Below are 21,631 nucleotides of genomic sequence, written 5' to 3'. Positions count from 1 at the left end.
TAGGTCAAGATGGGCGGAGTTCTCTCAATTCTGCGAAACACAGCCAAGGCTCTCATCGCAGCAGCATCTCTCTTAAGAGCTTTGTCAACCGAGTTCGATCAAGCTCTGAAGCGTGCATCACAACCCCCGGGTCTTCCGGTCCCCAAGCCATCCGAAACTTACTGGCTCAGCGACCCTCCACACCCTGCACTATGCGACGCAGGCTCGCCCAAACTGCCGGAAATTGTAGATGTGGCCATCATCGGTTCCGGAATAGCTGGCGCTGCTGTCGCGCGATCATTGTTACACGAGCGACGCCGTCGCAATATTCACACTGATGAGAAAGTGGTGGTCCTCGAAGCTCGACAGCTGTGCAGCGGTGCAACTGCTCGAAATGGCGGTCACATCAAACCCTCGGTTTACGAAAGCTTCTCTCGATTCAGCAACCTGTTGCCGAAAGATCGCGCTGCTGCCCTGGTGCGTTTCCAGCTTTTACACGTCAAGTACTTGACAGAGTTATGCGAAAGCGAAGGCATTGAGTCTGCCGAAGCTCGAAAGGTCGAGACTGCGGACTTTTTTCTGGATGACGAAAGTTTCTCCAAGGCTGTCGCCGATGTTGAAGAGTTGAAGAAATGGTTGCCTGGGGTCGAGATTACGGTGTGGAAAGGTGATGAAGTACAGAAGGTTTGATGACACCCTGAGTTGACTAGCAAAGGAACTTCCCGATTCTGACGAAAACAGAAATTCGGTGTCAACAACAGCGTCGTCGGCGCTTTGTCCTACCAAGCAGGCGCTATCTGGGCGTACCGATTCGTTGCATCTATCTGGAATGGTCTTCTCAACGACTTCCCTGATACAGTCTCTATCGAGACAAACACTCCCGTAGAGTCAATCAGCATCCCAGACACGGCGCCTGAAGACTTCCCATACGCTGTACAAACTACCCGAGGAACGATATTCGCCCGCCACATAGTCCACGCCACGAACAGCTTCGCAAGCCATCTTGTCCCAGGTTTTCGCAGCAAAATCGTAGGCGCACGAGCCCACATGTCCGCGCAGCAACCAGGACAAACATTCCCATATGCTGACGGCATGCGCTCATGGAGTGTAGTATACGGTGAGGGTTTCGACTACGTCACACAACGTCCACCAGCCACCAGTGGTTTCAAAGGAGATTTGATGATTGGCGGCGGTTTCGTGCGATCGCTGAAACAAGGTATCGATCAAGTCGGTCGGTATAACGATGGCCCTCAACTCGACCGATTGACCGCCGCACACATAACGGGTGTCTTTCCGGCAGTGTTTCATCCCAAATGGGGTGCTGGTGCTGAGTTGAAGCAGATGTGGTCTGGTATCATTGGTTTAACTGGCGATTACATGCCATTTGTGGGTCGTTTGGGTGCCAAGCTAACGGGGCGGGATATCAAAGCACGAAAACGCGTGGCGTCTGACAAGGACTCGTGCGGGGAGTGGATTGCGGCGGGCTTCTCGGGAGAAGGGATGGTGTGGGCTTGGCTTTCAGGTGCTGCTCTTGGTATCATGATTGCTGGTAGTGAAGAAGAGGACTTACCTGAAGCTCCGGGGAGACCGGGTGGCAAGTTATCGGAATGGTTTCCGAAAGAGCTCTTGGTGTCAAAGGAGAGGATGCGCAGCGCTGATGTTAGTAACCTGGCCAGTTAGTGTAAGAAGCAAGGGTATGCTTCGTCGATTTATGTCGATAGATTTGCGAAAACTTCTTGCATGACGATCAATTGTGTACTAGGCTCTATGATGCTATGAAACTCTCTTCTAGTTACAATTCCTCTATTCCCAACACCGTCGATTGCTTCATTGCCGTGTATTCCAAATGTAGGGTGCTTCAGTTCAAGCAGCCTCTTTCTCGACATCTTTTGTCACTTGTTTTGCTGGCTTTCCCGCACGTTCTTTGATGCTCCTCCATTCCACCATCAACGCTCCAATGATGGTGCAAGCGCTGAGTGCTGCTGCTAGCAGGAACGTCCGAGTTATCGAGTAGCTGTACGCCGATACCACCGTATCGATCTCGTTCGCCGCTACCACTTTTCGGAGGTCTGTTGCACCGGTGTTGATGATGAGTCTAGTGTCAAGGTTGGAGTTGCCCGATAGTTGCTTGACGAGCTGAGTCGAGAAAAGATTTTGTCCAACAGCAAGGAAGATGGCACCACCCTGTTGATTTAGGAAGAACACTATAGGTTTACGAAGTCAGCGTATGTTCAGCATGCAGGTCCTACAGATAAGCTTACTCATCGCCATGCCTAGGGAAACATCTGAGCGCGGCAGGATAGTCTGCGGCACCAAGTTCGATGTTTGAAGCCCAAAGCCAAGCCCGCACCCGTAGAAGATCTGATAACCAATCCATTCGCCAGCGCTCGACTCCGGCGTAAGTGTAGAAAGGAGGCCACTGGCGATTGATGCGACAACGGCCGAAAGGAGCATAGCAGGGACATAATATCCCATCTTCTGAGTTATCACTGCTGTGATAATGCCGGAGATAATAAGCGATGTGCACAACGGTATCGTGCGTACACCAGCCTGCATGGCAGACTGGCCCTGGGCTGCCTGGAACCAAATGGCGATATAGTATACAGCGTTCATCATACCGCCGGCGAGGAGAAAGATGAATAGCATAGCACCGCCCATCGAACGGTTCAAGATGACCCGAGGCGGGGCCATGGCTGTATCCGGCATCGTAAACTCCACAACCAGGAATGCGATGAAAGTAATTGCAAATGTGACGAGCAGGCCGATGATTTTCGGTGCCGACCAGGGATCGGTCGTACCTCCCCACTGAAGAGCGAGGATAAGGCATACCATGGATGGTACGAAGAAGAGAAGACCTATTGGGTCGAGGCGCTTGAGCTGAGCGAGAATGGACAGCTTCTCTTTAGGCGTTGAAGGGAGATCCAGAAAGAAGAATATGCACGCGAACGTCAAGGCACCGATGGGGAGGTTTATGTAGAAGCACCACCTCCACGTCAAGGTCCTATTTGCGTGTTAACCGTGACTCACGAAGAAAGCCGGGAGACTTACGGGCTGTCCGTGAAGGTACCTCCAACGAAGGGCCCCAATACAGATGACACTCCAAATGCGAGACCGAGAAAAGAAGTGAAAATGGGTCGCCTTCGCAATGGCACGAGAGGTACGATGATCATGACCGCACCAGATTGAAGTCCAGCTGCTCCAATACCTGCGATTGCGCGACCGATGATGACTTCAATGAGGGTCAGCGAGTGCATCATCTCCCGATTTGGTGGATACTTACGAACAACAGAAGTAGCTGCGGCCCCACATAATGCACTGCCAACTTCGAACAGGAAGACAGACACCAAGAACGTCGATTTAGTATCGTAAAGCTGGTAAATTTTGCCGAAGAGTGGATTGAAGATTGCGCACGTAAGCATATAGCCACTACCATACCAGCCTATATCCGCGATAGTGCCGTAGGTGTTTGTGATTGCTGGTATAGCAGTAGCTAAACAGTGTCAGTAAGGACTGAAGACGGAGCAACTTGACGTACCAATGATCATGCGGTCGAGAGCGACAAGGAAGAAGGCCAGATAGATCGAGATGATGACAAGCCAAAACTTGAGCGTTTTGGGCTTATAGTTCTCCTCGGAATCTGCGTACTCGTTGCCTCTAGAGGCTGAAGGTGAGGCATCTTTCTCATGCTCTTCGTGCAAACTAGCGGGCTGGGGCACTGTTGTAGTCCCAACTTGAGATGTTGTAGTCATGGCGTAAACTTCGGAATAGGCGCAGTGGGGTTCAGAGAGAAACTTGAGATTGGATACACTAGAACATTGTCAAGAGAAGCTTGGCTGTTATATGTACATTCGGTATGTGCAACGTCCCGAATGGTGTTTTGCAATACAATCCCGTTCGGGGAGTAGCAATGTCCGACATGGAGGTCTACGCAAACCTTGGAAGCGAACTTCGACCTGTTGCAGAGTAACGAGTGATTCAGAACTGGTAGGAAATACCAGAGTTTCTCCGAACGCATACTAACGATTCGATGTGTTGTAACAATTCAATGTCCTGGATGCCCAGAGTTGGTGTTCGATGGGAGAGAGATCACGTGATGGGCTCGGGGATTAGATCTGACCGAGAGGCTGGCCGCACCTTACTGAGGCGTCGGTGCGCGTCATCACGCCCTTACGGATCGAACCTCAAGTTCAGACATCGGAGGTAGTAAGCGTGAATAAACGCGAAGATTGCGGAGATATTGGGATAGATACCATCCCGTCACTGCTGAAACAAGAGAAAGGAGTGGCTGTGGTTGACGAACGCGACTGAAGCGGGAAGTGCGGTTTACGTAAGCCTCACGCGTCGTGATGGTGGTATCGAGCCTGGGCACCCTCTTGCGCCGGCCTGCCTGCCTGCTATCCTGCGAACCGCCCTCTTCGTCGCAAGGACCCATATTTCTCACATGAAGCCACAATGCTCTTTCGTTGCAGTCAGCCCGGGGATAAGCAGAGTCCAGGCGAGCGTCTCGCGTCTGGTTGCCTGGCTGCCTGGCTGCCTGGTTAGCGCCTGCCTCGCCACCTGCTCTGTGGTGGCCTTTTCCACTCCGCCCTCGCATGCCTGATCAATACCGCCGTCACGAAAGAGAGCTCGTTTCCTTGACATGTCGTCTGATATACTCACACCTGAACTCAGCGCTGATGCACTGTCTCCATTAGCGCATGTAAGCAAGTCTCAGCGCGTGCTTTCGTGCGTGCTATGCGCGCAAAGAAAGGTCAAATGTGACCGGGCTTTTCCTTGCTCCAACTGCAAGAAGGCGGGTGTGCAATGCATCTCCGCAGCGACGCAACCGCGGCAACGACGTCGTAGATTTGCCGAACGGGAGCTGCTTGAGCGTCTTCGCCACTACGAAGACCTCTTGAAGACGAACGGCATTGCCTTCCAACCCTTACATGCATCTTCGAACTTATCCACAGGGCCCCACGAAAGTAACGTCAGTCGCGGTCAGGAGATTTCCAGAGCTCAATCGTCCACCATATCAGATACCGACAACACCCAACCCAAGTACGCAGAAACTGTAGCACTTGAAAGAGACACTACTAACTGTACTAGGAGTTTTTGGCTTGCCTTAAACCGATTAGCATACGATGCTGATGACGACGGCAGCGACGACGATTCCGAGAACAGCGGCTCTTCGCAACACGCATTACAGCAAGCGCAGATTGTGCAAGCCTGGGACAACCTCTATGCGCAGAAACTACACCGTAACGAAGATCTCTTGTTCTGCTCGCGTAGTACGGCCGTCGACCTATCAGTTCTCCATCCCCCACAAAGCCAGGTGTTCAAACTTTGGCAACTGTACCTTGAGAATGTCGACCCATTATTGAAGCTCACCCATACGCCTACCCTCCAGCCACGCATCATCGATGCCGCTAGCGACATCTCACATATCGATCCAAATTTGGAGGCCCTAATGTTCTCCATCTATTGCATGGCTATTTTCAGCCTCAATCAGGAGCAGTGTCAATCATGGTTTGGTAGGCCTAAGCCGGACCTGATCAGATCTTACCAGTTGGGTGCAAGGGAGGCGCTGCTGAATTGTAACTTCTTGAAGTCTAACGATCGAGAATGCTTGACAGCTCTCCATCTCTACCTGGTCTCACTCAAACCAGACACAGACCCACGGTCATTGTCTTCGATGCTAGGGGCTGCTGTTCGCATTGCTCAGCGAATGGGTATCGATGCCGAATCTGCCAATTCCAGACATTGCGTGCTAGAGGCCGAATTGCGCAGAAGACTATGGTGGTCTCTCTCACTCTTTGACAACAGGATGTCTGAAATGACCGAGAGCAAGTCCACTACATTAATCCCGACATGGGATTGCAAAGCCCCGCTCAACGTCAACGATTTCAACTTACGAGTCGAGACCAAGACCCCTCCTGTTGAGTCTGAGGTCGTTTCCGAAGCCTTATTTCCAGTCATCCGTAGCCAGATTGGCGAGTTCATTCGTCAAAGCCCATCTCATTTGGACTTCATCAATCCGGCCCTGAAGTCCTTCTCCAGGAAGGCATTTGACGCCTCCTATTCAGGGCTTGACGAGCTTGCCGCTTTTGAGTCAACGATAGAGCAAAAGTATCTTACGCGTTGCGATGCTCAAAACCCGCTGCACTTTCTAACCATGTGGATGGCGCGCGCGTCACTCGCAAAGATCGGATTTGCACAATGCCTATCAAACAACTCGAAGGGACTTGCGCAAGGAAGTGAGGAGCAGCGCAACGTTGGTCTTGGATTTGCGCACCGTATGCTTGAGTGCGATACGCTGCTCATGACCTCACCCCTCATAGCAAATTTCCGCTGGGTTGTCTACATGCACTTCCCGTTCCCTGCCTATATTCATCTCGCCCAAGAGTTGAAAATACGCCCACTAGGCCAACTCGCAGATCGATGGTGGCAGGCAATGAGCGAGAACTGCGCCGCTCGGTTGATGGACTTCGAGAAAAAGGACAGCCCGGTGGAGACCAAACCCAACAACCCTTTCTTCACACTCTTTGGGGGGCTTGTTCTACAAGCTTGGTCGGCACGTGAAGCAATAACGTCCGAACAATCGGATCCACCAGCTATCGTGGCGCAAATCAGACAAAAGATGGCCCTAAGGGACAAACTAGCGGCAGAGTCGCAATTCCAGACGCCAGGTCTTGATGATCCACAAACGTCCGAGCTCATTAGTTTGGACAGTCTCGGCTCCCAATCGAGCGTTACCCGTGGCAGCATGAATCTGGGCTGTGTAGCTTTCCCCATGGAACAAGCTTCGATGAACTACAATGGCAATCCATGGGATTGGCCAATGCCGGCTTGGGCTGGAATGCCCGGTCAAGGCTGGTGAACCTACCGTGTTCACGCGTAGATCCTCTTGTTCGATGAGTACCTCATGCGACACTTGATCGTGCCCATAGAAGCCATCGCCAAGACGGGCTGCTCTTTGTATCAATAGACTGACTCGAGCAGTGAGGACCAGGGTGTCTCAGCTGTCACGACAGATTCACCGAGCCTCCCTTTCAGTTCAAAAGCCCAGTGCAAGCGCCGCCTTCGTCTCGGCTGACCTAGCCGCATTCACACCAGGATACCCCAATCGCCTTCTGCACTCCGGCCGTTGTGCCGACAACCGTCACTTTTCACCTCTCAATGTCATGCATCGCAGCTACAATGGATTGCGTTACTGAAATTTAGAGCACCTTATCAAGCCGGCTTTAAATCGTGTGGATCCGCCACGATACCTCCGATAGAGCTGTTCCTGCAATTCCCATGCGCTGGGAACAGGGGCGGAGTTTTGACGGTGGTTATTCACATGAAGTTCTTTTTTTGTAGATAACGTCTCCCTGATGGGCGCAGGGGTGGGGTGGAGCGTTGGCCTTGGCGTTTCAAGCAGCCTGACATGGAATCGATAATTGCCAGCTGGCACGTGTAGAACCACCGCCGCAATCCTTCAGCAGGCCTTTCAGGATGTATAAAATACTGTCAGGTATAGCACTTTGTCCGAGGAAAAGGCACATGTCCCCATGAAAATGTGGGAACTGGGGTCATCGCATCAGCATAACAACTCATTACAACAATGCGACACTCCACATCACGACCCAGGAGCCGAGATCCATTCGATCTTTTGCTTGAGGCGCAGTCAACAGCATGACTCCAGGAACACCGAGCATACCGATAGTGGCATCATCGCTAACCTGCCTGGGTCTCCCGGCCCGCTACCGTTGACATGAACCCCCTGTTAGGTCCGGATCTGGTGCCATTAGCGCTATCGAAGATACTAAAATACGATATATAGGTGAGCATATACAGGGTAGCTACTCACGAACGGTTCCCATCTTGGCAGTACGCTATCCTCTTCGATGCTAGGTCTACAATCCCCTCGTTCGTTTCAATGGTATCCATTTTTGCAAACTCCTATGCGGGTCACCGTTATGGGATCGTGGCTGGGACGGGTATATAGATAGTTGACGCCAGTCCTCCGATTCCTGCCTCAGGCCAGTTGTCTGATTTCACATCCAAGATGCAGGTCCGCACTCTTTTCGCCGTGCTTTCGGCAGCCACTCTTTTACAATTCACCCACGGTCTTAATGCTTGCCCTGGCAACGACGATATCTTTACTGGAGCGGAAGGCATCAGATATCGAGTTTGCCCCGGCACCGACCTTACAGGACCCACGAAATCGATCACGCGCGTTGCTTCCGTTACAGCATGCGCAAAACTTTGCGACAAGAGTATGGACTGCTTCAAGGCAGTGTTTGATACCAAGACGAAAGATTGCCACTTCAAGGATCTTGCCGGCCTGAATTGGGTTGCCAACGATCGCTTCCAGGTCATTCAAGCAGAGCAAGTGAACATCGCTCGCTGCCCTGCTGGCGAATGGACGTATCACAGAAACAGGGTAAGTCTGCTCCCCTGTAGCTTGAGACACGCGGATATTAACATTGCACCGCTAGAAACAATACAGCATCTGCCCTGGCACCGACATCCGCGGACCAAGCGAGAAGGTATGGCAAGGCGTGAACACATTTGATACCTGTGCCTACCTTTGCGCCAACTGGGCCACATGTACCGCCGCTGTCTACGATTCTGTCAAGAAGGCTTGCCACATCAAAGCCGACTCGCGCAGTAACACTTTGATCTGGTCAACCGACAAACGCTTCGATGTAATGCGTCTCAATGTAGCGCCTGCGCCTGCGAAGGATGGTGAATGGTCAGATCTTATCCGCCTGCCCGTCATCCCCGTTGCTGCATATGTCGTCCCGGAATACCCTGTTTCGGAACGTCTTCTCGTATTCTCGAGTTGGGGCGCTGATGCTTTCGGAGGTGCTGGTGGACGCACTCAATTTGCGGACTACAACTTCAACACGTAAGTCATAGTGGTCCAGTATCATCAACGCACGCTAACATTCTCTCAGTGGTGCTGTTTCAGCTCGTACAGTGAGCAACACTCATCACGACATGTTCTGTCCCGCAATGAGCAGTCTTCAGGACGGAAAGCTTCTGATCCAAGGAGGATCTGACGCTTCCGCGGCCAGTCTTTATGATCCAGCATCAAACGGATTCACTCGTGCACCCGACATGTTAGTCTTTTCTAGCTCAATGATATGAACTTCATACTGATGGTACTTAGGAAAATGGCTCGCGGCTACCAATCATCCACGACGACATCCGACAACCGCGTTTTCACCATCGGAGGTGCATACTCTGGTCCACGCAAGGGTAAAGACGGCGAAGTGTACGACCCTGCCACCAACGCCTGGACGGCACTGCCAAACGCGAAGATGAAGGCTATGCTCACGACCGACCATGAAGGCATTTGGCGTGAAGACAACCATGCATGGTTGTTTGGTTGGAAGAACGCCTCCGTTTTCCAGGCCGGTCCAAGCAAGGCCATGAACTGGTACGGTACCAAGGGAACTGGATCGCAAGTCGCTGCTGGTATTCGTGACCCCATTGATGATGCAATGTGTGGAATCTTCGTCATGTACGATGCCACTGCTGGCAAGATCTTGAGTGCTGGCGGCGCGCCTGACTACACCAACGCAGACGCCAACGCTCGGGCCCACATCACTACAATCGGCGAGCCGAACACCCCTGCCAAGGTTGAGCGAGTCGCGGACATGGCCTACCCTCGCGGTTTCTCCAACGCGGTCGTTCTGCCTGACGGAAAAGTTCTGGTAAGCGGTGGTCAAAAACGCTCATTGGTCTTCACCGATACGGATGGAGCTCTCTACCCAGAACTGTTCGACCCAGCCACCAAATCTTGGACGACTCTAGCACCACAAGCTGTCCCCCGCAACTATCACTCAGTCAGCATCCTGCTAGCTGATGGACGCGTTTTCTCCGGTGGCGGTGGTCTCTGCTACGTCGCGCAGGGAGTCGGCCGCAGCTCCGCCAACTGCAACAAACTCGTCGACCATGCCGATGGCCAGATCTTTTCCCCACCATATCTCTTCAACAACGACGGTACCCCCGCCACCCGACCAGTCATCAGCTCTTTGAGCGCGGAGAGCGTCAAGGTTGGAGGCAAACTGACCATCCAAGTCGAGACGTCTACACCAGGCCTCAAGTTCGCCTTGGTCCGCATCGGCAGCGTCACACACTCCGTCAACACCGATCAGCGCCGCGTGCCTTTGACCAACGTCAAGGGTGATGGATGCAGTTACACTGCTACACTGCCTGACGACAGTGGCATTCTCATCCCAGGTGCCTACTACGTCTTTGTCATGTCGAAGGAGGGAGTTCCTAGCATCGCCCGGACTGTACAGATCGTACTCCCATGAGTTTACCTTGCCACGGGTAGACCCACATACTGGATGTCGCAACGCTCTTTACGCACCACTCGCTTTCATACGTCATCATCACATTAGCCTAACCCATAAGTCTTTCATTTCCCTACATAGTTAGTATATAATGTATATTACAAGATAACGTATACAATGAGTACAGAGGATGAGCGATCAAAATATCATCCTCATGTTAAAGATTCTTCGTATAGATGAGTGATTTACCCGTCAAGTTTGCCTGACTTTGCACATCCCGGTAGTTGAGCCTCCCCCAAGGATCTAAACTTCATTGCATCTTTAGGCTAATATCCTGCAAGCAACCAGATTGTACTGAACGTATCACCCGTTACAGATGACACATGTGCTGTCAATGTGGGAATGTAGGCTCTAGTTGGGCTAGCTTATAGATTTTGGTGACACTATGCCGGCCGTTAGTTGCCTGACACCGCTCACGAACTGTGTACGTCAGCTTTTGTCAGCTCCTCAACCTGCATACGATTACACCTAAATCAATTGTACGCTCTCAGCAAACCGTAATTCCTAGTTGTCACTAGACGCCCTAGCCCCGCTAACTGTCACTGTTCTTCGGACTCCGAGGCCTGCTAGCGAACTCGACATCTATGACCACAAAATCACACTGTGAGACATACACACTCAAGAGCTACTGCATACGAGGCCAGATGTGTTTACGATCAGTTTTAGATAGAGTGTTGGCGTTCCATGTGGAAGAGGGCTATGCGAAATGTAGGAAGAGGTGGCGCTCACGATGCGCCGAAGCAGAAAGGCGTCATAACGTCGATCAGCACGAACAAGATTGTCACGATCGCAGAACTATTGACTTGAAACGTTCCCTATACTCACGATTAGCGTTGCCAGCATCTCACACATGTCTTGGAGGACCTTTACCGCTGGGGCTGGCACTAGAGACATGGTAAGCTACGCGTATATAGTACGTAGCCTCGACTTTCACCAGGACCCCCTATCAAAACAGTCTCAGAACGTCGTTACTTGAGTCCTTATATTGCAAGAGAGCCATCATGCACTTCTCTCCCCTCCTCTTCAGCCTCGGCGCTCTGGCAGCCACATTTACGGCCAACCCAGCACCCGCACTACTTACAGAAGCACTGCCCGCACTAGATGCAGGAACAGCCGAGCTAGGCCGAGACGCACTATCCGGCAACCTGCCCAAAAACCTTGCCAAGATTTGGATCTTCAGCAACCTCAACTGCGATCAAAACAACGGTCCTGCTTGGAACATCTACGTACTTCCCGGCGAGGACAGATGCATTCCGTATCAGAATGTTGGATCGATCTTCGCGTGGTACGAGTCTGATATCGGGTACGTTCTCAGGTTCTGCTCCAAAGGAGGTAAACTGACGTGTGATCTTGTTTTTGTAGGCATTGTACGACTACGATTCACAGTGGTAGTAATTGCAGAGGCAGCAGTATGACGCCTTATAATAAGATGTGCACTAGTGAGTTGTTCGCGTCGCTCAGCGTCTCGTGCCCTAGGGTGTAAGAGCATCGGTCGCATTACTCTCCCAAGTGCATCAAGAGGGGTGTGCCCTTCTGGAAGATGCCGTGGAAGTGGTCGTTGCAATGAGGAGCAGGTTTCTTCCAGGTGTTCTTCCGTTTCTTCACAAGTAAATCACTCAATGAGGCTCACTATTGTACCGAACAACTTGATTTGGCTTTACGGTACTATGCTAGCCGTGACCCATATCCATCAGTGGAAAAGTCTTCATCCACTGTTCGCAAACCACTGCGCGTGGTAGTCATCCATCCCCTTCATGAATCCTCCTAAGCATCTCAAACTGCTCTAGTGTGGGAACTTCCAGTCCTCGGGGCCCTCGGGGCCGGGCCAAAAGAACCCGCCATCCTTGTCCCAAGGCTCGTCAAACTCGGAGGAAGAGTCATAGTCCGATACATGACGGCATCGGTAACAGCGGTCCACGGACTTGTCGAACGGGACTCCATCCCGGTATGCTGCTGCGCAATCAGCGCACACGGTGTTCCGGATCCTGTCCATGCAGACGGCGCACTGTGTCCTGAGGAACTCCGATGGCTTATCGGACGACTTCTTGCAGGTCACTATGCAGCCATGCTGCTCCTTGACCGGGCGTTCGTGCCAAACGATCCTGTCTTTGCCGCTGTGAGCGACCGTGGCAGTGGCCAAGAGGGCCACGGCGGCGACGACGGAGAGGATGAGACGCATCTTTGGTAAGGGTCTAGAAGACTTCATTAGTATTAGTAGGCAAGAGGGTTGGGCAGGTAGTACGAGAGTGGTATCGTTTTGAAACTATTTTCCATTAGCCAGTTGTAATAGGTAAAGGGGAAGCTGTTGGTACATTTGCGTGAGGTTGTTCTTCCTAAGACTTGATTGACTTGTGTTGAGACTGGAAGTTACTGCTATATGGTGTGAGGAAAAGGATATGAGAGGAGGGATGTGAAGGTTTTTATATGAAGACGAGTCGAATGGAGATTTCTAGACGGTCGGTGAACTAACGAAAATTCTCCATCGCACTGTTGCAGAACCATGCCTATACATGGACACAATTAGCATTACCGGGATTTCATAGGAGGACGAAGGCGATTTGCCAGTGGCCTCAGGTCACTAGGATCACCAGCCAATCATGTGTATGGCGTCGCAAATTCCAGTGAGTTATTCAATGACCTTCAAGATGCGAATCTGGTCGACCCAAGCAATAGGAGGTTGTGCTTCCCGTAGTTGACAACGGTTCATCGTATGCTGCGTATGTGTGAGGCTCTCGTGAGAGACAACCCTTTCATTTCATTCGTACCTTGGCTCGGGCATCAGGTACCAGATTGCATGGCTTTCACGAGTGCTCCGATCTAAGGATAACCTTTGGTATGGACGTGGTTTGGAATAGGCAGACTTTGAGTGGTTCGTCGGTACCGGGTATCGCGGAACCAATGGGCCTGGCACAAAACATCATCTGGAACGTACTCGCTGTATCATATACATTCATTCTTAGGGGCCAAAAGACCGCTTATGGTTGCATGGCGTGATTTAGTGATGGAATGCGACCCCGAGATATGAGCCTCATCACATACGCCATGCTCCTAGCTATGCACTATTGCGGCGCCATGTTTACAGTTCCGTGGCAACCGAAGGCGCGTACGGTATAGCCGGATCTCAACGTGATGCACCGCTTCTCATTTTATGTACCAGACTGGGACAAAAGAAGTGTCGAGCATCCCCGTCCAAAGTTGGGCATTGTAGGCAAACCACCAAAGTCATCATGCCTACGCTGTCGTAACGCCTGACACCGGGTATGAATTAGCAAGATAAAACTCAGAGAGCGAAATGATGACGGAAGCGCTCTACGAAAGCGTAATATCGCTACCTTCCCCATTCTGCTCCATCGTGGTATCGTCCCCGTCGCCGCCTGCTAGGACCTTGGTCTGAGGCCGGTATCCGTCTGGTGGGCCTACACCTGGTGTGCACGCTGCAACGTTGCCATCCTCGTCGACAAATTCGAAGTTGTAGCGGGAGAGCAGATGAGGGATCGCCGAAAGTTGTGGTCCGTAGCGCGCGGTATTATCGTAGAGCTCGAATAAAGGAACGGCGAGGAGTTTCATGTTCTTCGGGACGCTAAGAACCTCTGCGACGTATTAGCAATTGTACATATTGTGGGAAACAGGCGACTCGAGTCGACTTACTGCTACGGGGAAGCTGGATGAAGTACAGCTTCTTGCATTCCTTTGGCCTGGTGACATGCGCAGGGATGAAAGGGTACATGAAGGTCTCGAAGTTGGGCCGCCACCACTGAGCAAGCGTATCGCCAACTACCCACTCGTCGTTTACGCCTTCGCCTGTGAACTGTGTGCCCACTGGTGCGAGGCGCTCGTTCAGCCTCGCCTTGAAGCCCTCAATCTCGTCGTCTTCGGCGCGGAGGTAATCGCCAGGTCTGCATGACGTCAGTGAGGATAAAAGATGAAGGATGCGAACGCGTACAGCTTGAAGAAGGCGTTTGCGATCTGCAGCATGAGGATGTGCGGGTGGTTGTGCTCATGGCAGACCAGGATGCCTTCGCAAGTCCGTCGCATGCCATGCTCCGAGTAGTGCTCTTCTAACCGCTTGAGCCGGGCAAGGACGGACGGATCCTCTTCGGGCTGGCCATCCTTGGTGCCAAATGTGTAGTTGCTTAGAGGGAACAAGCGGATCGTCTTTGGCTGGTTGCCGTTGAAGTCCTTGGGAATGACGGGGCTGCTTCAATTAGCTAATGCAATCAACACGGCTTGTCAGACGTACGGATATGAGCTCTGGGAAGCTTCCTTGACTATGGTGGACATGGTGGGCGCGAAGGGGTCGTGTAAGCGGTGGGTTGCTTGTTGCGTCGCGACAATCGAGCAGTCGCGGCGAGCTTGCAGGGATTCAGGGTCTCGCTACACGTGATGATGCGCGGACCTGGGGGTGCCCCACGGCAGCTGCCACAGATGCACCACGCTGTCGTCATCACCGCAACCAAAGTTCTCAAGAACTCATTGATTGCGCATGGTATCAGTATGGCACAGACAGCATTGATCACCGGTGGTAAATAGCCTCCACGAATGTGTTACTGCTAGCTGACCCCAGAGCGAAGCTAGTGGTCTGCTCGGCCGTCAAGTGCAGCGAGAGTTCTTGGTAGATGGCTGGAAGTCTATCGGCACTGGTCTGCATCGCATCACTGCTCCAGATGTGGTGAAGCTGGACATTTTGGATCAGAATGAGATCGCCAGGGTGCTTGATGAAGTCAACCCGAAAGTCGTCGTCCACTGTGCTGCCAACCGCTTCCCTGACTCTTGCACCAAAGACCCAGAAGCGGCCAGGAAATTGAACGTGGACGCGAGTCGAGCGCTGGCTGAAGCCGCCATCTCTAGGGGAATCTTCCTCATATACATCTCAACAGACTACGTCTTTGCAGGAAGCCCTGGAGAAGCTCCCTACAGGACAGATTCGACACCGAGCCCACCTAATACGTAAGTATCGGTTTATCACACCATAGTCGTAGCGGATCTTGGGTCGTTCGTTCATGTCTTCCGAGCCTGCTCCAGAAACAACGCCATCCCGGGATAATGCTGGACGAGGTGTCTGATCACGGCTGACAACCTCCATCAGGTATGGCCAAACCAAGCTGGAAGGCGAACAGACTGTTCTTGAGGTTGCTGCTAAGACTGGCGCAAAGAACAAAGTCGTCGTTCTTCGAGTACCGGTCCTCTACGGATCCTGCGATGAACCCAAAGACAGTGCAGTCAATGTTCTAATGTCGCAATTGTGGAACGCCCAGCAAATAGAGCATGGTCAACCCAAAATTCAAGTCGACGACTATGCGCTTCGATACCCTACCAACACTCAAGACGTTGGCCGAGTATGCCGCGACATAGCAAAGCTGTATCTTGATCCCGCAAACGCGTAAGCCAAACCCGCGTCTCCGTTTGATGAGATGCTTCTTTCACACAGTGCTGACGGCCTGTTATAGGAAGCGCGAGCTACCCAACGTTCTTCAATTCAGTTCGGAAGATCGCATGACTAAATGGCAGATCTGCCAAACATTCTCCGATATCATGGGGTTGCCGCTCGACAATATGGAGCCCTTCAAACCTGACGAAGAACTCAAAGATGGCACCATCAGGCCTTACGACTGCCATCTGGACACTAGCGCACTACGGAACCTGGGTATCGATGTATCAACTGTTGACTTCCGCACATGGTGGTAAGTACTAGGCGCTGTCGCTTTTCACCGCTCACAATTTTGCAGGAGACGCGAAGTTGGGGCTTTTCGCTGAGGATTATCCCGGTTGACAACACACAAACGCCTGTCGGTAGATCATCAGAAAAGCTTCCAGAACGTGATGACCTTGTGCTCCTACTGCATAATGGTCAGGCGGCTCGATATTGCTAGTCGCGAAGCCAAGATCGCGACGCCGGTAGATCTCCGCGACGTGTCCCAAGTATAGCTATCCGTACCTGCGTTTCCACTGTTACAGAAAAGTCTGAACCCACTTGCCGCACATCTCGGATATCGCATTGGATGTTCCAGCGCCGGCCCGCAATCGTCGCGTTCCGAGGTTGTGGTTCTTGCCCTAATCGGGCCTGCGGTCGCTAAATGATTGGATGGTAGCCATCTTTGCGGCGCAGTCTCGCGCCTTGAGTTTTGGGGGCGCTTATGCTCCACGATAATGCTGTTAAGTATCTATCCTCTCAGCGTGTAGAATGTCTGAATCTACTTCCGTTGCTTTGCATTTCTCGCGTTGCGCTTCTTTTCGTTTGCTCGTCGCGCATTCTTTTCGTTTGCGATGGATGCCAGTCTAGCGCCTGTGGCGCGATCAAGCTTCCCGGATATTGTTGGTCCTAAGAAATCAAACACTATCGTCTCGATCTTTGCGCGTGATGTAGAGCATCAAAGTATGTTACAACATTATCACTTCGTAGTACATCGATTGTTGACATGTGCTAGCTACCAAAACCTGGAAACCACTAGCGCTGCGCGCACCAGTTCTGATTTTGACCACGGCGATATGCTGGTCTCTAATCGCGATACTACAGTTTTTCCTTCACCAAAGCCAACAGAATGGTGGTGTCATATTCGCGCCTCGGATCAATGACCTTCCTTTGGGTCATGCCTTCATGTACTTGTACTTTCCCACAGTCGTTGCTGTCATTTTCAGTACCTACTGGGCGTGGATAGACCTGGAGACAAAACGTATGGAGCCTTACTATCAACTGAGTAAAGATACCGGAGCATTAGGCAAGGACTCGTTACTGTTACAATACCCATTCGACTTCTTGCCGCTCGTCCCATTTAAAGCAGCCAAAGATGGGTAAGCAGGATCACTGAAACCTGACCGGGTTAGATTCTGTGCGCAGCTAACTTTGATAGACATTGGCCTGTGTTCTGGGCCTCTTTCGCTATCCTTCTAGTAACATGGGGCTTAGTCCCTGTACAAGCAGGTATCTTTTCTGTGGAAACAATTTTGCGCTCATCCGAGGCACCATTTGCGGTTTCAACTTCCTCCATGCCGGCTGATCAGCAAACAACCAACTTAACGCTCCGTTACTCACAATCTACCTATGGAATCGCTACCCTGAACGAGACTTTACCACCGTATATGGCACGAAATTTTACTCTTGCACCTTTTAGACCTTCGGAATCGATAGTGCAGGACGAACTCGCAATTCAGGGTACCTGGACCGCAATCACCACCATGTACAGCGTCGATCTTTATTGCGAGGTATCACAGCCTATTCGAGACGCTCCATACACGATCCCCGATTCTGTTCTCTACAGGAGCAATGGCGGTTGCAATGTGACAACAGGACTCTCAGGAAATGTAACCAAAGGTTATATCAAGAACAAGAAAATACACGCCCCCCTTCTTGAATTGAAGGACTATATGGCTATGTACATCGGGTACTACGACGGCGGGTTTGCGGACTATTCCTTGGATGGTTATTGCCCACCAGAACGCAACTCGACTTTTTATGCCGCGTTCAGTCAAACCAAGGTATGTTTTTACAACACAGAGCAGTCTCATGCCGGTGGACATCCTTGCTAACACCGACGTCCAGCAAAAAGAGACAGACCCACCGAACAACGTTACAGCCATTTTCTGCGAACCAACTTTCTATCAACAGCGCGTGAACGCAACGGTTGATATGACCAGCAAAGCACCGATTACCGTTACACCACTAGGCGACAAAGAACCACTTCCAGCAAATTTCTTCAACGCAACATATCTAGAAATACAAATGAATGGGGGTTCTGGATACGAAGTCCGAGGTGACAATCTACCGCTGAACTCACTACCAAGTTACCTGGAGCGCGTTGCGGCAACGAATCTTAGTGTAGTGACTGGTCCCACAGGCGGCGGCTTTGTTCAGCCTATGGTCGGATTGTCCCTTGCAGTCAGCGATCGTCCGCTTGAGGATTACCTTGACTGGCGAGTTCTGAGTAAGTCTTATGCCGATGCATACAGGCTGCTCTTCTCTCGCGCAATGGTAGACGTACTCGGCAACGATTTCAAGACCTCCGAAGCCATCATGGGTCACAAGCAGTACTCAACACAAGCAGTCGTTGTTGAGCCTGTCTTCACCTACATCGCCGAAGGCCTTCTGGGTGCCGTTTCAATTGCAACGCTGGTACTACTATACCTATCGATGACGAGGGCCAGGAATCTTCACTCCAATCCGAGCACAATCGCGAGCATAATGAGTCTTGTCGCCGACAATGAGGCGCTGCTTGCAGATTTTGAGGATCTTGACTGCTGTACTACAGAAGAGGTTCAAGAACAGCTCGGAAATAAGAGATACCGGCTTGATGATGATGGTCAACAACATACTATTATCGAAGTTGGTCCTATCACAGATTCCGTCCTGATAGCTCAGCAACCAGTCACTACCGCTCAACGGCGGAACACCCCTCGAAATATCGCAAAGCCTGTCCGACCCGTCGAGTTCAGTCTTTGGACTTCTATCCCCTTCGTAGGACTATTCACTGGACTTGCTATTGCGCTTGCGGTAATCTTCGCCAAGGCAAAGCTGAACGGTCTTCCTCTGCCTTCCAAGGACAAGCTTGTCCAGAACCTCCTGGAGAACTACATTCCAACGGCATTTGCTACGCTTATAGAACCAATGTGGATTCTAATCAATCGCCTACTGTGCATGTTGCAACCTATAGAGGAGCTTCAGGACTGCGATGCACCTGCCAAAAGGTCTATTGATCTCAACTACAGCTCATTGCCTCCGCAACTTGTAATTTTCAAGGCACTGAGGTCGAAGCATTTTGTTCTCGCGGCAGTCTGTTCAATGGTATTGCTTGCCAATCTTTTAGCTGTTGCATTCGCAGGCATCTTCAACCAGGACTCGGTCAGCATACGGTACCCTGCGGAATTTAGTTCTCCATTCGAGTTGAAGTTCGTCTCGGTGAACGGAAGCATCGGGCCCAAAAGTGGCGATGAGTTCGGCTCTCTCGAAGCTTCAGGCGCATACCGTGGCGGCAGCACGCAGGATCAGTTCCTTATTGCCGAATCCAACTTTACGCGAGGAACTCCTCTCCCTGCATGGACCGACGAGAAAATGCTTTACCTACCTTATTTCAGTGCGGCAGATGTGAATGCGACGGAAGGGCGCGACTACCGGGCTGAAACCTCGGGATTTGGTGCCGAGCTCAACTGCGAGACTCTTGACTTCGGCGTGCACTATCGCGCCAGGCTAGTCAGCGATGGTTCAAACATTCAGGCTGTCTTCAACATCACAGATCCTGCGGACTCTGAAGAAGCAGTATGTCCGGTCAGGGTAGCACCAACAATTCTGTGGGGCCCGAGTAGACCAGGGCCACGACCAGAGATCAACGGTACTTGTCAACGTGGTCCAAGTGCCACAGAGTTAGTCTTCGTTGCCGACGCGAATGCAAACGCTACTCAAGAAGAGAGAGATGCTTGTATGACAACGATCATCATGGGATGGATCAGAGCACCTGATGGATCCTGTGGCGATTTCGCGGAAAGAGATTTGGACAAAAGCAATTCGGTGTTCGTTCGTTGCAAGCCAAAGATTGTTATAGGAAGAGCCACAGTGCAAGTCGATGCAACCGGGCGACTGCAAGAAAAAGTTGCGGATCTGAACATCGAGGGCGATGCCCCGGAAAAAGCATTTACGAACGGCGCCGTCGACGTGATTGGGCAAGCGAACCGGTACATATTCAAATACTCCGAAAGTGGTTGGCACAACGACAGCAACGCGGAAGATCCGATGAACTACTTCGCTCGACGCGAATCAAACAGCACACGCCTCAGCGATCCGAACCAACCGGTTCCTACACTAGAAGATATCCAAGTTCCTCTTGGCAAGGCCTTTTCACGACTCTTTGCAATTTGGCTTGGAACCAATAAGGAGAAGTTGCTGGTGCCACGCAGCAAGGCGAACGAAGCGCAGGTCCAAGGTTGGACAGTGGACAAGGAGCAAAGGCTCTTCGTCTCCACTCCTATGTTCATCATTTCTGAAGCTATTCTTGGCATCTACATCATTGTTGCAGTCATGGTGTATCTGCGCCGACCTGGACAGTATCTTGCGCGAATGCCTACGTCCATCGCGTCAATTATCAGCTTGTTTGCCGCCAGTGCGGCGGTGCAAGACATGAAAGAGACTTCACATTTGAATAGAAAGGGACGTGCTCGTCATCTCGATAGGCTGGGGTCACGCTATGGATATGGTAGTTACATCGGGGGAGATGGAAGAGTGCACATCGGGATTGACAAAGTACCGTTTGTGCGAGTCAGGTCGAAAACTACCTGGCTGGAACGGAAGGTTCATTCCTTCCGGAAGGGCTCGTTGGGAGGGTCCTAACGAATAAGCAATCTCTGGGACAAACAGTAGAAATTACATCAACACACCATATTTCGACGCTTCCGATACTATAATGCTGTTGCATCGAGCTAAGAGCGTATTTCAGTGATGTGGATGGTCAGTAGTAGAATGAGCATTGAGGCTGCTGAGGCACCAATATCACGTAACCGCCTACGCGGACCAAACCTAGGTGTTGAGGTATCACAAGCTAGGACCTTATGTCTATCCGGCTACAACGGTCATGTACAAGTCGGCCTGATCAAGCTCTAGCTTGACAACAGGACCGGTTCTTCTTCCACAATCTTTGAAGAAATTACTCGACGTACACTTCCCCGTTGGCGCCGAGGGCATTGAACTGGGGCCCTATGATTGGACCTATAGTAATTATAACTAGTGTCCCAAATTTCGGCAAGACCGGTAGCTCGCCATGTCCGAACCGCAAACTCTATGGTTACAATGTTGGAAAAGCAACCAAAGGACGGAAAGAACGTAGCAGATCGAAGGAACTCCGTAGGCGGGGTATAGAAGCTGTAGGCGAGACCTTCAGCCAGAGTTACCTCGTGGATGATGAATGTGTAGATCCTGCTCCGCTACCATCCGTTATATCTGCACGATAATGATAGTTCGCTGCCGTATTGACGAAACGACAGAATGCGTGCCGCAGCTGTTTACTTGCCGTTCGACGCTACAAACCTAGTCCACCGCGTGCGGGTGTCGTACAGGCCGCCTCAAGGCTATTGCCAGATGTGTGCACCGTGCTTTTGAAATTACTCTGTTCAGACGAGGTTAGGATGCGGGCTCAGTATCAGCTCTAGTGAGCGAGCCAGAGCAGCCTCTGGGCGCGACCTAGACAATGCTACACTGAGTTGCTTGCAGCTATAGTCAGTCAATGGAGAACAAGTGAGTATCGTTGAGTAGAAGCGCTCCCACACAAAGCCATTCTGCTACTATATCAGTGGCCAAGTCAGGAAATGACGACCAGCCACCGACTTGGCATGTGCGGCAACCC

At 51.5% G+C, this 21,631-nt stretch overlaps 8 protein-coding genes across 8 annotated transcripts; 6 read left to right on the top strand and 2 right to left on the bottom strand.

Annotated features, from left to right (window-relative positions):
- Positions 1 to 9: 9 nt before the first annotated feature.
- On the top strand, positions 10 to 1,659 carry J4E86_000410 (uncharacterized protein; the record flags this gene model as incomplete). Its single annotated transcript, XM_051440984.1, has 2 exons — positions 10 to 663; positions 721 to 1,659. 2 exons carry the CDS (start codon positions 10 to 12, stop codon positions 1,657 to 1,659), a joined length of 1,593 nt encoding a protein of 530 aa, XP_051307155.1.
- A 183-nt stretch (positions 1,660 to 1,842) lies between these two features.
- Positions 1,843 to 3,728, bottom strand: J4E86_000409 (uncharacterized protein; the record flags this gene model as incomplete). The annotated part of the gene is made up of 5 exons (XM_051440983.1): positions 1,843 to 2,183; positions 2,241 to 2,980; positions 3,028 to 3,208; positions 3,260 to 3,469; positions 3,515 to 3,728. 5 exons carry the CDS (start codon positions 3,726 to 3,728, stop codon positions 1,843 to 1,845), a joined length of 1,686 nt encoding a protein of 561 aa, XP_051307154.1.
- Positions 3,729 to 5,785: 2,057 nt separating this feature from the next.
- On the top strand, positions 5,786 to 6,838 carry J4E86_000408 (uncharacterized protein; the record flags this gene model as incomplete). The annotated part of the gene is made up of 1 exon (XM_051440982.1): positions 5,786 to 6,838. The coding sequence occupies one exon, from the start codon at positions 5,786 to 5,788 to the stop codon at positions 6,836 to 6,838; it is 1,053 nt and encodes a 350-aa protein (XP_051307153.1).
- A 1,170-nt stretch (positions 6,839 to 8,008) lies between these two features.
- Positions 8,009 to 10,271, top strand: J4E86_000407 (uncharacterized protein; the record flags this gene model as incomplete). Its single annotated transcript, XM_051440981.1, has 4 exons — positions 8,009 to 8,386; positions 8,442 to 8,854; positions 8,904 to 9,068; positions 9,119 to 10,271. The coding sequence occupies 4 exons, from the start codon at positions 8,009 to 8,011 to the stop codon at positions 10,269 to 10,271; spliced, it is 2,109 nt and encodes a 702-aa protein (XP_051307152.1).
- A 1,040-nt stretch (positions 10,272 to 11,311) lies between these two features.
- Positions 11,312 to 11,735, top strand: J4E86_000406 (uncharacterized protein; the record flags this gene model as incomplete). The annotated part of the gene is made up of 2 exons (XM_051440980.1): positions 11,312 to 11,613; positions 11,714 to 11,735. The coding sequence occupies 2 exons, from the start codon at positions 11,312 to 11,314 to the stop codon at positions 11,733 to 11,735; spliced, it is 324 nt and encodes a 107-aa protein (XP_051307151.1).
- A 1,884-nt stretch (positions 11,736 to 13,619) lies between these two features.
- Positions 13,620 to 14,591, bottom strand: J4E86_000405 (uncharacterized protein; the record flags this gene model as incomplete). The annotated part of the gene is made up of 4 exons (XM_051440979.1): positions 13,620 to 13,900; positions 13,959 to 14,206; positions 14,254 to 14,505; positions 14,551 to 14,591. The coding sequence occupies 4 exons, from the start codon at positions 14,589 to 14,591 to the stop codon at positions 13,620 to 13,622; spliced, it is 822 nt and encodes a 273-aa protein (XP_051307150.1).
- A 144-nt stretch (positions 14,592 to 14,735) lies between these two features.
- On the top strand, positions 14,736 to 16,064 carry J4E86_000404 (uncharacterized protein; the record flags this gene model as incomplete). The annotated part of the gene is made up of 5 exons (XM_051440978.1): positions 14,736 to 14,832; positions 14,882 to 15,257; positions 15,397 to 15,690; positions 15,758 to 15,991; positions 16,037 to 16,064. The coding sequence occupies 5 exons, from the start codon at positions 14,736 to 14,738 to the stop codon at positions 16,062 to 16,064; spliced, it is 1,029 nt and encodes a 342-aa protein (XP_051307149.1).
- A 510-nt stretch (positions 16,065 to 16,574) lies between these two features.
- J4E86_000403 (uncharacterized protein) lies at positions 16,575 to 20,622 on the top strand (the record flags this gene model as incomplete). Its single annotated transcript, XM_051440977.1, has 4 exons — positions 16,575 to 16,683; positions 16,736 to 17,099; positions 17,159 to 17,783; positions 17,848 to 20,622. 4 exons carry the CDS (start codon positions 16,575 to 16,577, stop codon positions 20,620 to 20,622), a joined length of 3,873 nt encoding a protein of 1,290 aa, XP_051307148.1.
- Between the last annotated feature and the right edge of the window lie 1,009 nt (positions 20,623 to 21,631).

The sequence above is a fragment of the Alternaria arbusti genome (genome assembly GCF_024043155.1).
Source record: "Alternaria arbusti strain BMP 1465 chromosome Unknown scaffold_1, whole genome shotgun sequence".
Taxonomy (NCBI): domain Eukaryota; kingdom Fungi; phylum Ascomycota; class Dothideomycetes; order Pleosporales; family Pleosporaceae; genus Alternaria; species Alternaria arbusti.
The sequence above is the reverse complement of the archived record's forward strand: the minus strand, read 5'-3'. Positions and strand labels throughout refer to the sequence as shown.